The following is a 14507-nucleotide window of genomic DNA, read 5'->3' as shown; positions in this document are numbered from 1 at the left end:
GGGCAAGCCAGGGCTGTGGCCCAGCCTCTTGAACTAAAATTTCCCCAATAAGGTACCTCACACCTTTGATTTGCCAGCTCTTCCAAGCCCTAGCACAATCTCCAGCATTGTATGAAACTATCCCCTGAAATGCAACTTATTTTTCCATAAGAGAAAAATAATAATCTTGGTGTAAAATTAAAAGGAATGTTGAATTGCAGAATTATCTGAAAATACGTGTTGTAAGTCAAAACCCAAGCAATCGGAAAAACCAACCACAAGTCACAGCAACTCTTCCAGGGACCTCCCCTGAGGTAAATGGCTGTTTCTAAGGACATTTCCATGCTATCAGCATTTGCTCATTAAGGAAAATAGGATGTCAGGATTTTACAGTAAAACCGAGACCAAGAAGAGTGCCATGAAAGATCATTTCAGGCGGAAAAAAAAAAAAATGACATGATTCCTTTTCTGAATCTGAGCCATCCCTGGATGTCTCTCTCAATATTTACAGAAGAATTCTTGATTTCCTTTTCCAAGAAAATTAACTTGCAGTTGAATCTTTTTTAAAAAACCAAAAAGACATTTTTTAAATGACTAGTAATTTTCAAACCTCACAAGAGTTGATGATAGGCAAGGGAACGAGGTGATTCTGAGATGGGTAGAAAATGTTACCCAAGATTCCTGGTCACATTTATAGAGATGCTGAAATTCTCAGCCTGGGTAAGTTTGGGTAAGGCCAAGTTAGTGAATATCCTAAAAGAGATGAAATAATTTGGAAGCAGTGATGTGATAGTGAAATGTCTGTTTTTCATTGAAAAGAGTGAGTCATTTGCAACTTTTGACCATAAGGCAAAAACTCAACCTATCTTCCCTCTTTCTAAACAATTGCTTTCAGCAATTTTCCTGTAATTGCCAAAAAGTTATTACCCACAAACAACTTTTTAACAATATCCCAAAAAAGCCAGAAGTCTAGAAAAGCACCCTAAATCAAGGCACACCGCAATCTCTGCAGCTTCCAATTGTCCTATCAATTTTATAATGTAAAGTCAATTTTTACTATAACACAACTAATTGTAATTCAGCCACAGCGCCCTGTAGTTTACAGAGCTCTTCCTCGAATTATCTTGATCCTCACACTAACCCTGCAAGGCCACAGGGATTTATAGAAGGAAAAATAAATGATCAGAAGACTAAGTGACTTGCCTAACTCCCTTCTATAGTTAGGGACAGCCCCAGCTTTCAAACCTGACTCTAAATTCAGTGCTCTTCCCGCTAGAGCAAGCTGCTGCTTTGCTTATAAAATTTTAAATAATAATAATAATAATGATCCCTTGCAATTGCCAAGAACTTTACTATTTACCAGACCAGGCATTTTCACATGCATTTTTCATTCATTCACTCACTCAATAGTCACCGAGTGTCTGTTAGGACAGGCAGAATCTCAGGGAAGGGGTTACGGACATTTAGACAACCCTGTCCTGGATACTCAAAATATGTTAGTTGAATGGGACTGCAACATTCACATAGCAAATCTGAGAGGGTGGCAGGCTAAAGGCCCCCCCCAGCCCAGCCCCAACTTACATGGCTGGTGGGCGGCAGCACACAGGGCTACCTGCCCATCCCACCTGAGCAGTGCCAACTGTGGAAGGCTGCGGCCTTGACATGAGAGATCTCCGTCGTCTTTTTGACTGACACATGGGCCAGGCACTTGGAAGGCAACCCTGACAATCCCGAAACCCCAACTCGAAACTGTGTCAAATGAGGATTCAGATTTAATAACTATCCTTTCATCTCAGCAAAACAGCCGTGCAGCCCCTTGGCTTACAGACAAAAGACGAACGGCAGTCACCAACACACAATGTCCTTCAGTGCAAACAGCATTAGTTTAGCAGTCAAGAGGTGTAGGTGGCTCTGACGCTAACTCTCTGTGTGATCTTAGCCAACTTACTTAGCCTCTCTAGGCCTCAATTTTCCCATTTATACAATAGGGGAAGAATGTTTGCCCTGCTTGCTTTGTGAGGCTGTTTTGAAGACAAAAATACAGACGGTTGAGAACAAGCTTTGCAAAACATAAAATAAAGAGCACGTGCAGGGGATTAAAATCCCTAGTGTTTCTTATTACTGTGTAACCTACCACCCAATTCCAATGACCTGAACCTCTCAACCAGGCTCCAGTGAAAAAAGACAGCAGCCAGGCCCTGGGTGAATTTAACTCGGCCTCAGATGCCACTGTGCTGTGCCTCTCAAGCCCCTCCGAAGGCTTGAGCTCTGTAGACTGAATGCCCACACTCCTGGCAGACCGCCCACCTTCCCGAGATGACAGGGGTCCCTGTGTGCCCCAGGGACTTTGCCTGCCTTGCCACACACTCTGAAAACCATAGCCACCACACATCGCACTCTTCCTACAATCTGTCACCTCTCGTGTGCCCATCAAATTCATTGATGACCAAAAAAAAAAAAAAATATCTGTGGATTGAACGGCCCCAGTTCAGAAATTCCCAGTTACACTGTTTTAGGGCTGAACTTGTTTCTTAAAAGGCAGTTCTAATTAGAGTGACATTTTGTCCACTGTGGTTCTTAGTTATGAAAATAATGAGCTATGAAATTCCAATTTATTGTTGACAACTTAAACGGCCAGGCACCGGAGCGGCGCGTAACTTCCGAGTGCCACTCTACCTAGTGACAAATCTATTCTGGCTATGGGAGGCTGCCGGCTGGGCTTGGAAGGGTCCCTGTCCCCCTCAGTCTTCATGGGAGATTTGGAGGCTCCACAGCACCAGAACATGAGGACCCCGTGTTTGGATGTCCCCTCTGAAAAAGGCTCAGTATCTTGCCCTGAGATTTCAAACAGCGAGCAAAATGTCGGCTCAGCAAAGATGTCTCAGCAAAAACAAAGGAAAGGCCTTCTTTCTCTCTCTCCCTCTCTCTCTCTCTCGGTACAATGAAGAGGCTCCACAAAAAGATATCTAGGAGCCTTTTGGCTTTAGAAGTCTGATGCTGAGATAGTCTAAAATATTGTGCTCTCTCTCCCTTTCTCCTGTCTTGTCATTTATCTCTCTTTCTATTTCTCTGCCTTTTAAAAATCACTCTCTTTTCTCTTTGTCTTCTTTTTCTCTTTTTCTTTTCTCTATCTGTCTTCCACTTTTCTTCTCTCGCTCCCATCCGCCTGCCTAAAACAACCATCTAACAAGAAAACCGTGCTAATGTCCTGCAATCACCCCCTAACTCTGGGGTTCATTTGCTTTCTGAGTGCTAAACAGGAGTGAAGCCCACAGCCCCCACAGCTCAGGTAACCTGCACTGGGCTGAAGGATGAGGAATGAACCCTGGGATCAAGGTCCCCAAAGGAGCTGCCAGACCGCTAGTCCTAAAACTTCTTCCCTTGGCCTCAAGCAAGCAGCCTCCCCAAGGTTATTAGAAGCTGTTGCTCCTTCCATCTGAGAGAATTTCTTGAATTCCAGCAGATGAAAGGGAAGGAGCCAGCAGAAAGTCACAATGTCACTGACATACTTCAAAATATTTATTTCCTATTCAGGCGTCTGTGCTCAAACCATAATGCAAGTTACAGGACAAAGGTTGTTTTCTGACCCGGGGAAAGAAATAGTGAGAAAGCACTGAACAGCTAAACCCAAGAAAGCTCCTGCCTGCCAGGGCAGACCTAAAACAAGATCTCATGCCCAGAAACAAATCTGTGGCTTTGTTTCGGGGGTATGGTGAGACCCACATGGTCTAGGAGTCCTTTAGGCGTCATCACAACCCAGGTACTGCCTGACTAGATAAACCTGTGTCAGTCACTTTGCCGCTCTAGGTTTGTTTTCTCATCTTAAAATGTGCTTCATTGGATCATGCGGAGGCCACTGAGAAAATAAACGGGAGTGCTAAAAGGCTGCATGGCCCTATGGGAGAAGCCTCATTGTTACTATTTTGTTTGCAGCAAATCACCAGGTCAAGTGGCAACTTTCAAATGTCACATTTGAAAGTTGGTGTTTGGGTTTTTTTTTTTTCCTCCTCTCTAATTTAACATATATTTTGGATGCTTGTCACTACAATGGAAATAAAAACATAGAGAAGGAAAATACTGCAGCCCAACATAACAAGGTTGATAATAACCCAAAACTGAAAGTAATGGCTGACTTTTAAAAGTGGAATATGCTTTCAAAAACATTAAAATGAAACACTGAACTCTGGTTATGTGATATTAAGGATTTTCCAACCAGTCCTACTCAGGGACCCGGCCTCGCCTAGGATGTATAAGGGAAATTCCCAAGAACGTCTTTCTCTTGAGTTCTTTAGAACAATTCACCAGGCTTTCAGAAAACATGTCAACCCTCCTGACTAAGTCACCCTATTCCACATGTCACTAGAGACAGGGGTTTCCCAGGGCTACTTGGAATTGGGGCTTTGCAAACTCTAAAGCGCTCTGCGTGTGAAACAAAATGCCGTCATGATTCTCACTATGATACTGTCATATTGGACAGCTGCTGGGTCCTGTTTCAGGTCTTTATTTGAAAGATCAAGGGAAGCCTTGAGCTCCTGCCTTTACCTGCCAAGAATTTTGCTGACACAACCATGGCTGACCCGAAGCTGCCTGGAGATGTCGCAGGGCCTGACACCTTGATGAGCAAGTTCCACTATCCTCTGGCGGACTACATCCGGGAGTGGCCGTCCATTCACAAAAACCCCCCCAAGCTGATTCACTCCTCCATGTCCTGAAACAGATCAGAAACAAAAGGAAAGGGAAAGGGTGGTTAGAACCAGTCACATAGGAGAAGCACCGCTGTGAGGACCCAGAGCCCCTCTGATCACAAATGGCCGGCAGGCTGGATGTCTTGCGCCTGGAGTCCAATCGTGCAAACTACACGAAGTCCCCAGATTGCATTTTAAAATTAATCTTAGCCTTTGTCCATCTGCAGCCAGACTGTTGAGCTATTGACAGCAAACATCCCCATAATATTATTAGCATTTTCCCCGTAATTTTTCTAAACAATGAAATGTGTGAAGACCTCAATGTAAACGAAATGGGCACAACTTATTATGTGATGCTGAAGTCTAGGGAAGATCCTGGGGAGAAAATATGCTTTAAAATACATCACATTTAAAGAGGAAAAAAATAAAACTTGTTTCCTTTTAACAAATGTCTTTAAAAGTGAAAAGAACAACTCCAATAAACATATATCTCAGGGAAAATTTTTAAATCAGCAATCTAATTTAAGGGCTAAGGAATTTTTTAAAAATTTAACAGCATCTGCAGAGTACTGAGGAAAACACCAACCATTGCCTTGTTTAAAACCCTCCCTTTAAGGTGAGGCTGACATGCAGACTTGACCACTGTGCTTTCTCAAAGCACACAAAAGAAATGGGTCATAGCATCTTCTACACATAGTACATTCCACTCCACTGCACGGGGATTTGTTATAAAGGAGTTTCCCTGGAATTTTTACAATGTTTTGCAATTGACAAACAGCTTTATTTTGGTGCAGGGAAAATAAAGAAACCTACAAAAGCCTCTGGGTCCCAGGTTTTACAAGGGTCCTGGGATAGATTTTAAGTAAAAGGAGTCTGAGAAAGTGCCTCCTCCACCCTTCTCTTACATCAAGGTCCAACTGGAAGGACCCAAGGACCCAAGTAAATGAAGAACCAAACCAGTAAACACAGAGTGATCCAATGCAGCAACATCATTGACCTTACAGCTGTTAATTAGTCACTCACTGACGTTGCTGTTGACTGGAGCCCAAAGCCAAGTCAAAGCATTTATTGATGCTCCTGGCAGCTCAGAGGCAAAGGAAGGAGAAATTCCCTGAACCGAGACTGGGCTAGGACTGGACAGTTCAAGGGAAAGACCTCAAAGGTCTCACACGCATATATACACTCCAACTCTAAAACATGAAATATCCACCTCATCTCAGTTATTTCTTCCCAGTACTCAACTACTACCCAGGTTCATGAACCACATCTGAAATAAAGGGAGCAAAAACCCCCATAATATAACGTATTTCCTAAAAACTGTCCAAGCAATCCACTCAAGTTTCCCATGAATATTTCCCAAAAATATTTCAGGCTCAGGCTTATTTCAAGGAAAAACACAATTTTATAGATAACTGAAGTACTTAGTTCCAGTTCTAAGCTGGATTTCTGATTTTCAAAATGATCTTTATTCAGTTTTGATTGTTCTAAAACACTCCAGATATAAGAAAAAGGAAAACCATTCCAAATAGGATTTTGCAGTTAGAAACATAATTGCATAGTTTTTCTAAAACAGAAAGACTGTAGCCACCCTGGTCAAGAGCCTTCAGAAGGCTTTGTTCTGGGGCTGGGAACACCTGTTTAAAAAGGTTGTACAGATCTTTCAAGAGCAGGCTGGATTTAAGTAAAAGAAAATGAATTCAAAATTGGTATAAGCTCATCTGGGAAAACAAAGGGCAGGCAAAGGAAGCTTAAACGCCCAGCACACTTTTGATATGGCCTGGGAGTCCAGTTATTATGGTCCATCTGCAATAGTCTGTTCTCTATGTCACTGACAATTGAGACTTTCTGCCCAAAACACAGTGGCAACCTTCAGAGGACTTACATTCCAAAAGCTGTCCTGCAGGACATTTGTGAGCACTGCAGGCTGTTTTGTATCATGGGAAAAACCCTAAAGGTCTCCTAGAGCCTGGTCTCTCAAGGTGAGAACAGGTCCCCAAACCCTCTACCCTTGACCACATAGGCTGAGCTAGTAATGCTCTTTCACAATCTCATCTATAGGTCCACAGCTGACACCAGACTTGGTATGACCTGGGAGCCTCTTACCTTCCTCAACTTCCTTGAAAGGTCCCCAAGCCCCTTTGGCCTTCTCCACCATCACAATCCCACCCAATGGAGCTCTTAGAGGGTGGTGGTGAGAAGGTTTACAACTATGGTGTGAGGAAGGCCACTTACTCTGGAACTGGTCAGAAGTGAAGTCCAAAGTCTGAATGAGGCAAGGCAGGATGGGGAACAAAAAGAGGAAAAAAGAGGTATGTTGAGAGAAGTGCAAAAGTGGGAACTGAATGAGATAGACAAGCAGGAGAGACAGAGCCTGGAAAGGAAGCAGCAGGTTAGGCAGGCAGAGGAGAGGGAAAAGGAATAGAGAAGCTACAATAGGCCAAGAAAAGAAAGATGAAGGTGGCACACAGCGAGAGGCAACAAGAAGAGAAACTGGAGGAAGCCCAGGAAGGGGCTTCTGGAGGACAGGGGACTTCTCTAGACAGAGAAGTCTAGAGACTTCTTTGTTTTCTGGTCTTGGACAACCCAAGTCCCAGCCTGTACTTCCTATGGACTCCAATTAAGTAAGGACGCATCCCGTGAAAGGGGGACTGACACAGAGACAGAGGCAAACAAATCAGGTGAAGACCAGGAAACAGACCCACAGATAAAAGAAAAAGACAGGCCACAGGACAGGGCAGACTGGGCAGTGTTTGGAGGGGAGTGAGGAGAGAAAGACTGAATTGCAGAGGCTCCTGAGGCCCTTGTGGCTCTGGTCTGGAAAGGGCTGGCCTCCACAGATGCTCCTCAGGCCCTGATAAGGACATGCTACCCACCACAGGCCCTCCCAATACCACCAAAGACCATAGCTGAGCATAGGATTTTGGGGAAAGGGTCTTTGCTGACTCAGCCACAGATTGAGCTCCAGGGCCCCCATAGGATCATTAAAATTTTTCCTAGATGCACCAGAAAGAATGAAGGGGTACAGAGACAGGCAAACAGGGGCACAGGGAAACGGGAGAGAATAAGTCTCCCTAATGGACTCTCCAATGCACAGATAGGTACTGACACATGTGGAAAGTCAAGCAGTAGACATAGATATGGTTAGACTTGACAAAGAGAGAGCTTTGCATGTGTGCATACCCATTGCCCTCTCTCTGGAATCTGAGTCCCTCCCTCTCCCCTTCTGTGAACCCTCTGAAGCCTCATTTTTATGCCTTTGTCAGATGGTCAGGGAGACCCAAGAACCAGCTCCAGCTTTGCCAATGTGAACTTCCTGAGTCAGTCCTTTTGTCTCTCTGACCTCAATGTCATATTCTGTAAAATGGGTGAAGCTGAAGGTTTAGGCCACCCTCAGGTAGGACACTGGCTATAAGTGTTCTATAACTGGTAAAGATACCTAGGGAGACAGCTCAGGAAGAGAGCAGGAGGTTACTGTGCTGATGAAAATGATGAGCCTGGAATAGTGGGTAGGGACTCCTCCAAACTCAGAAGGCCATTTCCTGGAAGCCCCTGCCCCTCTCCAAAGAAGCTATCCGGCTCTGAAGCAGTGGTGGGGGGAAGCAGTGGTAGGGGGATGGAGGCAGGGAGAGGTAACAGGAAGCAGAAACTGACAGGGCCAGGAGGAAGGTGAGGATGTGGGACCTGATCTGATCCTCTACTACCTCAGCCACCTTCCAGGATCTACTGCGCCCCCCACTCCCCATTGCTAGCAAGTTGGGGCCGCAGAGCAGGCCTACATTGTGCAAGAAAACAGCTTTGGGCCTCAGAACCGAGAGTGCTTCCAGAGAAGCCAAGGTCTTGCACCAGCTCTGGAAGCTAGGCTGGCTGGGGCCCAGCCCCCACTGTGCTGCCAGGGAGACTGAAAATGGGAGGGAGCAATTCCCACGGAGGGGGCAGATTGACGGCCGGGACAAGGAGGCACAGACATTAGCGGTTGGCTAACCCGCACCTGAAAGGAGCTGCCTTCTCCACACTGATGCTTAGCCGAGAGACCACCAGGTCTGATGCTATCTCCCCAAGAGCTAGGGCACAACCTCAGGGCCACAGAGCTCTGGGCAGAAGGACACAGTGAGGGCCTGTGGATTTCCACCGGTGAGCAAAGAAGCGCAGGGGCTGGTGCTCCCCATCTGTCCCCATAGTTGCTCCTTGGCTGAGCCAAGGGCTTGCCCACCTCTCAGAGCATTTCCCCAACTGGTTTGTTTTGGGCTTCCATTGCGAGATCAGAGCCTCCCCAGAGCCAGGCTGGAGTTTGAGCCGGAAAAGGCTGTGGAGGGCACTGGGGTCACCACAGACTGGAAACCAGTTGGGCACAGGCCCCAAACCTTGAGGAATCGTTTGGACTGGAACCAGAACGGGCAGTTCCTCTGCACAGAGCTCCCCACCGCTTTGGTGGATTACTTCAGACTCAGAAAATTGACACAAAGAGAAACTGAGCTGCCCGCAGCCAGCCCTGGCTGCGTAGACAAGCTTTCCCCTGCTTGCCAGACCACTCAGCACTCGGTGGCAGACACGGACATGCTCGCCACGGGAAGCTCGCCTTCTCTCCAGCCGGGTCTCTGCTGCCTTTGTTAAATAGGGGACCTGCGACTAGGAAAGCTGGATCCCAGGCTTTGGCGCGGGGCGGGCGGGGGGGGGGGGCCAGGCATGGGGAGGGCTTCTAGCCCGGGAGCAACTCCCTGACCTGCAGCCCGCAGAGACCCCGAGCGGCACCCGAGCGGAGGCTGCCAAAGCCTGGCACCTTCCTCCAGCCTGGCTCTGCAGCAAACAGAAAGGAAACGCGATTCGTTCCACTTGGAATTTCCTTGAAATCTCCGAATCTAATCCGGCGTTAACTCACCGTGAGAGGAGCGCTCATCTCACAGGAGGCTGTGCTAATGGGTGAATTGGCAGGATCCCTGCGAGCCAGGGACCCAGGCCGGCCTTGCCCTCGCCCGAAATGACCCTTCCCGTCTCCTACACACGCTGCGTCTTTCAGAAGTGGGGGTGTCTGCGTGGTGAATAATTGGCTTCCTTTTTCTTTCTTTTTGCTTTCTTATCCTCCTTTTTTAAAGGGGAGAAGCCATGAGAAAAGGCGTCCTGCAGAGAAGGACCTAATGGGGTCTTTAAGGGTCTCTGTATGAACTGGCCAGCTCCTAAGCAGAAGCTGAACTCAGAAACCGCTACTTCGTTGATTTTTCAAAGCCCCCTTCTCAACTCCAGGACACCTTTGGAGCCCTAGCCCCGGTGTCCTCGCTTAGCTCTCAACCTCTTCCTCCACACATACAGACACGGGTCAGGGCCCCACTTTCCCTCCAAGCTCCAGTCTGGATCAGCCCCGTGGCTGAAAAAGGCGCCATCGGAGTAGGGGTGTGGGGCGCTGTCTGAGACTCAGACTGACCTCTCCCTACAACTTACTGCCCTCCAACTGGCCTGGCCCGGAGCCCTCTACGGGTCCAAGCCAAGGTTGTCCGAAAGAGCTGAAATGTCGCCGCCGGAGCCTTGAAAGGCTGCAGCTCGCTGCCCACGCTACGCGTTGCCGGAGGCGGGATTCCCGGACCAGGTGCTCCAGCCCCGGCGGCCAAGCGCGTTGTTTCAGGTCCCCTGCCTGGGATCCCTGCACTTTGCAAAGTTGTCTGCGCGGCTGCAGAGGTCCGAAATCCTCCCGGCCTTAGTACCTGACCCACGGTCCGGCGCCCCCAACCCGGTCCCGGCGGGAGAGTGAGAGAAGCGAGCTCGCCGCCTACTTACTATGCATGGATGCAAACGGGTCGTGCTTACAGTGTATTTCCATCGGGGCGCTCCAGACTGCAGGCCGGCCCACGCCGCCGCCTCCCGGCGCCAAGGGGCTGCCCAGGGCGGATAGGTAGCCGCGCCACCAGGCCAGGCACTGTGCGAGCTGGGCTCAGAAAACACTGCTGGAGCTTCGAGGTCTCTCTCAGAGCCTCCCTGCTGGAGACCGCCGGGAGCTGTGCGGAGAGGCGGGAAACGGTGCTAGCGCAGCCCGGCTGGGAGCGGGTGCCCAACTCCGGCTGGCTTCCCTCCCTGGCTGGCTCAAGCGGCGGCTCTGGGCCCAGCCCGGGGTAGCTGCGGCCAAGGCGCCCGCGGCTTCGGGGGCATAGCGTAGCGGCCCGCCTCCGGGACAGCCAGCAGCCCCCGGCCCCGGGTAGGAGCAGCTCTGAAGAGGCCGCCGGAACACTCGGCCCTTGACTTCACTCAGGGGGCAGCGAGACCCGGGGGCTGCCAGGCTGGTTCCGCGGCCTCGATGCCTCTGGGGTCCTTCCTCGACCCCTCGGTCTCCGCCAGATCCTTTCTTTCTCTGCTTCTCCGAGTCTCTGGGGCTCAGACTTTCCCCTCGGCCTCTCTCCAACTGGCTCTCCGACGTCTCTTACGAAGTTGCAAAGAACTTCCTCTACGGCAGCGCGGGGTTCTTGCGGATTTGGAGATGCTTCCGCCCCTGACGCTAGGGCCGCGACTCCGAAGTCCCCGGGAGCGTGCAGCCCTCCAACCCTGAAACCCGCTGCCTTCAAAGTTCCCGCGGCTCCCGCTGCTCGCCCATCGCCGGGACCAGGAACGGGGACACCAGCGAAGGACTCTTCCTCGCCGGGGTGTCTACCTCGTGCCTACCAACTCTTCGCGCCCCGCCGCCCTCCCTCGTGGGTCTGGTTCCACTGTCTTTCCGCTGCCTCTTCCGGGACGGCCGCCGCGCCTGCCCCAGGCGTGGAGTGAGGAACAGAGGAGAGAGCAGAGGGTTCCCGCCACCAAGGCCGCCGGGGCTGCCGGGGCTGAGACGGAGCCGCAGCCGGCTCTGACTGCCTGCGTTGCTGCCGCCGCCGCCGGCGCTAGCCCTCCGCCTGCTCGGCGCGCACAGTGCGCCACCGCGCCGCCCTGGAGCCGCTTTCAGGACCCGCTGCGTGTGGACAGCGCCGCCCGGGGCTCAGCTCCCTCCGGGCGGGGGCGGGGCGGGAGCTAACCTGCCAATCACGCTCCACCAAGCCAATCAGAGTGGCGGTAGCCGGCCCTGGCCCGAAACACCGACCCATTGGCTAAGCAGCCCACGGGCTCCGCCTGATTAGCGGATACCTGGGCAATGGGAGAGAATGGGGGGCGGGGCCCAGGCGGCGGCGCCACGTTCATTGACAAACGTCCTGGACTAAGGCCTAGTGGATCGCTGCGGTGGGGAGGGGGAAGGGGGCCCACGCATTGCCTGGAGAGCCCTGCCGCAGGTCCCACGCGGGCTCGACCTCCCCAACGCGACGTTGGGATCCTGGGACGTTCTCAGGGCTTGAGAGCAGCTGAGTGAAGGGTGAGAATGGGGGAAGTCTCCAGAAAAAAAAAACAATCTATGTTGGAGGAAGACAAGGAGCACAGTAGATCCAGCACCATCAGGCTCGTGATGGAATCGGACTGTGTGCATCGGAGTGTGTGCATATCTGCCAGTTCTGACCTCACTTTCCTCATCTGTAAAATGGGCAGAGTGGGGTTAACTAGATTTTAATAAAGGCTCCTTCCACGGAAATATTTCCTAATTTTATTTCCTAATTTTATCAGGTACCTACTAAACCACCACTGGCTCCTCCTCGTCCACCCGCCTCCCTCACTCCACCTGCAGGGCCCTCAATGCTGCATTACCCAAAGGCAGACACGTTGGGGGAAAGAGGAGAAAATCTCACACTCTTTTAAAGTTAGTAACTGGGGCGCACCAGGGTGCACCTGGGTGGAGGGGCTAAGGCTTTGGGCCAGGTTGCCCAAGCAGAGTGGCTGGCCCTCTTTCCTGCCTCAGATCAAGAACTGCCAGACGCTTTGGGAGCTGGTGTTGCGCTTCTGTCCACCGGAGTAATTCCGCACCCAGCTCCAAGTTTCTTGAGAACCGAATGAGCCAAGTCGCGTCCAGGGCTAATAAGGGCCCCTGAAGCGGGCGGGTGTGTGGGCGCATTCTATCTGCAAGGGTCAAGCAAAGTGGCCAGGCGCGCTACAGTAGGGCAGCTTCCAGTTGACGGGAAAACCCGACCTTCCGTCTACAGAGGAAGTTCTTGTCCCTATGTGGACAAAATGGATGGATTTGTAGCAGAACTCTCTTGCTACAGAAAGGATCTTTGACTAGAGAGTCCGTTTCTTGGTGGGGTTTAAGGCTCTGAGACAACAATCAAAGAAACTGGACCTTGAAAAGGAAGCATGTGATAGTCATTCTTCACCCAGGAAGCTATAGTTAGTTTTGTGAGTCATCTGGGCCCTGGCACAAGAAATACGCTGAGGATTCCCTTGCCCCCAGCAACTCAGGGAAGTGGTCTGAAGACTCACTTTGTATTTCAGGAGTGATGTTCCGCTAATATTAAACATAAATCCACCCAAACAAGGGCTTTGAGATGCCTGCTCCAGGACTGGGCTTGTAAGGAAGATAGAGTACAGGGTGATCATGGGAGTATTCCTGGGTTATCCTCTTGTTTTATTCTCTGCCTCGGTTTGCCTTCCTCTGCCTTCTATCTACTCATGCTCTACTTCTCAAACTCCTGCACTGGGTCGACCCTTGGGCCCACCTTCTGTCCTTGTTCCACACCCAGCTGTCCCTGACCAGTAGACAAGTTTCCGGCGCTGACACCCGTCCCCACCCCCCACCAGGGCACAGCTGCGGAAAACGGCCCCAGGCGGGCCTCTGGGGACCCAGGAGGCTGCAGTGCGCGCTGGGGTGGAGTGGCGGCGTTATCTCTTCTTTGTCTGGAACCCCGCCTGTCCGGATCTTCCCCTTTCACCCCAGGCCTTGGAGCAGGAAGATCGCAACAGCACAGAGGGACAGGGATGGAATAGAGTTCCCGCACTGGCTTCACCGATAGCGCCCAGTGGGTCGGAAATGACCAGAATTCAGATCCTCGGCTCAGACTCAACATGGCGGCTTGCACACCTACTGGAGAGGCCGGAGTGTGGGACGCCCTGAGGGATGCAGCCAGTGACACCCCCACCCCCAGCCTCTCTTGTTGAGCTCAGGCCTACAAACCCAGGTTCTCTAGAATCTTAGCGCTAAAAGGGTCCCGAAGCTATGCTTTCTCCATTTCACAGGTGCAGAACCCGAGGCCCAGAGGCAGGATACGACTTGTCCAAAGTCACACAGCAAGTCTGGGGTAGAAGAAAGGCTGCGGGCTGGAAACCTTTCTCAAAAGGGCCTCTCCAGAGCCGCTCTCGGGATAGTGAGGGAGGGGCGATGCTGCCAAATCGAAGAACTCGGCTGGAATATGCCCGCACACGCAGGTTTTCCTTCGGACACCCGTGAGCCTTGTATAGAAGCCCCAGGGCACGGCCCGAGCAGGAGTGGCGCCGATTCCCCGTTTCACACAGTAGGTGTCCGGCTTCGGGACAGTGTTCTGCTGCGTGGCACACACAGGACCCGCCTTACCTGTGCACCCAGAGCAGCCCCCTCCCGCACCTCGCGGCGTTCTTGGGGGAAGGAGTTTCCCCCTGGGTGGGGGTGATTCACCACCGCCCAAGCGGGCCGCCTCTAGGAAGTTCCAACCCCAAAGGCGCGACCAGACCTGATACCGTGATCACCTAGCCCAGCCTTACAGGTCACCAAACGACAGCTCAGAGAGGTTACGTGACTAGCTCGAGGCTGCACAGCAAGTCCACGGTGGAGCCGGGCTACTGCGTCTCAGTCCTGTCTCTGAACGCCCACGAGCCGCAGCCTTGGTCCAGGAGAAAGAGACTAGCGCGGGGCTGGTCTCACCGCGGCTCTCAACGTAGTCGGGCTTCTCTGTGATCTACAGTGATGCACTTTCTTTCTCCCAGTAGCAGAGCTTTGGGCCGGGCCCTGTGCTAGGCGCTGGGGACAGGAGACCG

The 14507-nt window shown here is 51.1% G+C and overlaps 1 protein-coding gene across 2 annotated transcripts in view; it reads right to left on the bottom strand.

Moving 5' to 3' along the window:
- The window catches only part of PAX5 (paired box 5), a 201354-nt gene that overhangs the window by 183232 nt on the left and 3615 nt on the right, over positions 1-14507 (bottom strand). The window contains exons 1-2 of one of the 2 annotated variants that reach the window (XM_050762197.1): positions 10431-11591; positions 4522-4687 (exon numbers count right to left, since the gene is read on the bottom strand). In XM_050762197.1, the coding sequence (XP_050618154.1) occupies positions 4522-4687; positions 10431-10473 (209 nt within the window). In that variant the 5' untranslated portion in view covers positions 10474-11591. Of the gene's footprint in view, positions 1-4521; positions 4688-10430; positions 11592-14507 lie in introns of those variants that run through there. The other variant, XM_050762196.1, reaches the window with a different exon arrangement.

This window comes from Macaca thibetana, chromosome 15 (assembly GCF_024542745.1).
Source record: "Macaca thibetana thibetana isolate TM-01 chromosome 15, ASM2454274v1, whole genome shotgun sequence".
NCBI classification, from domain to species: domain Eukaryota; kingdom Metazoa; phylum Chordata; class Mammalia; order Primates; family Cercopithecidae; genus Macaca; species Macaca thibetana.
The sequence above is the reverse complement of the archived record's forward strand: the minus strand, read 5'-3'. Positions and strand labels throughout refer to the sequence as shown.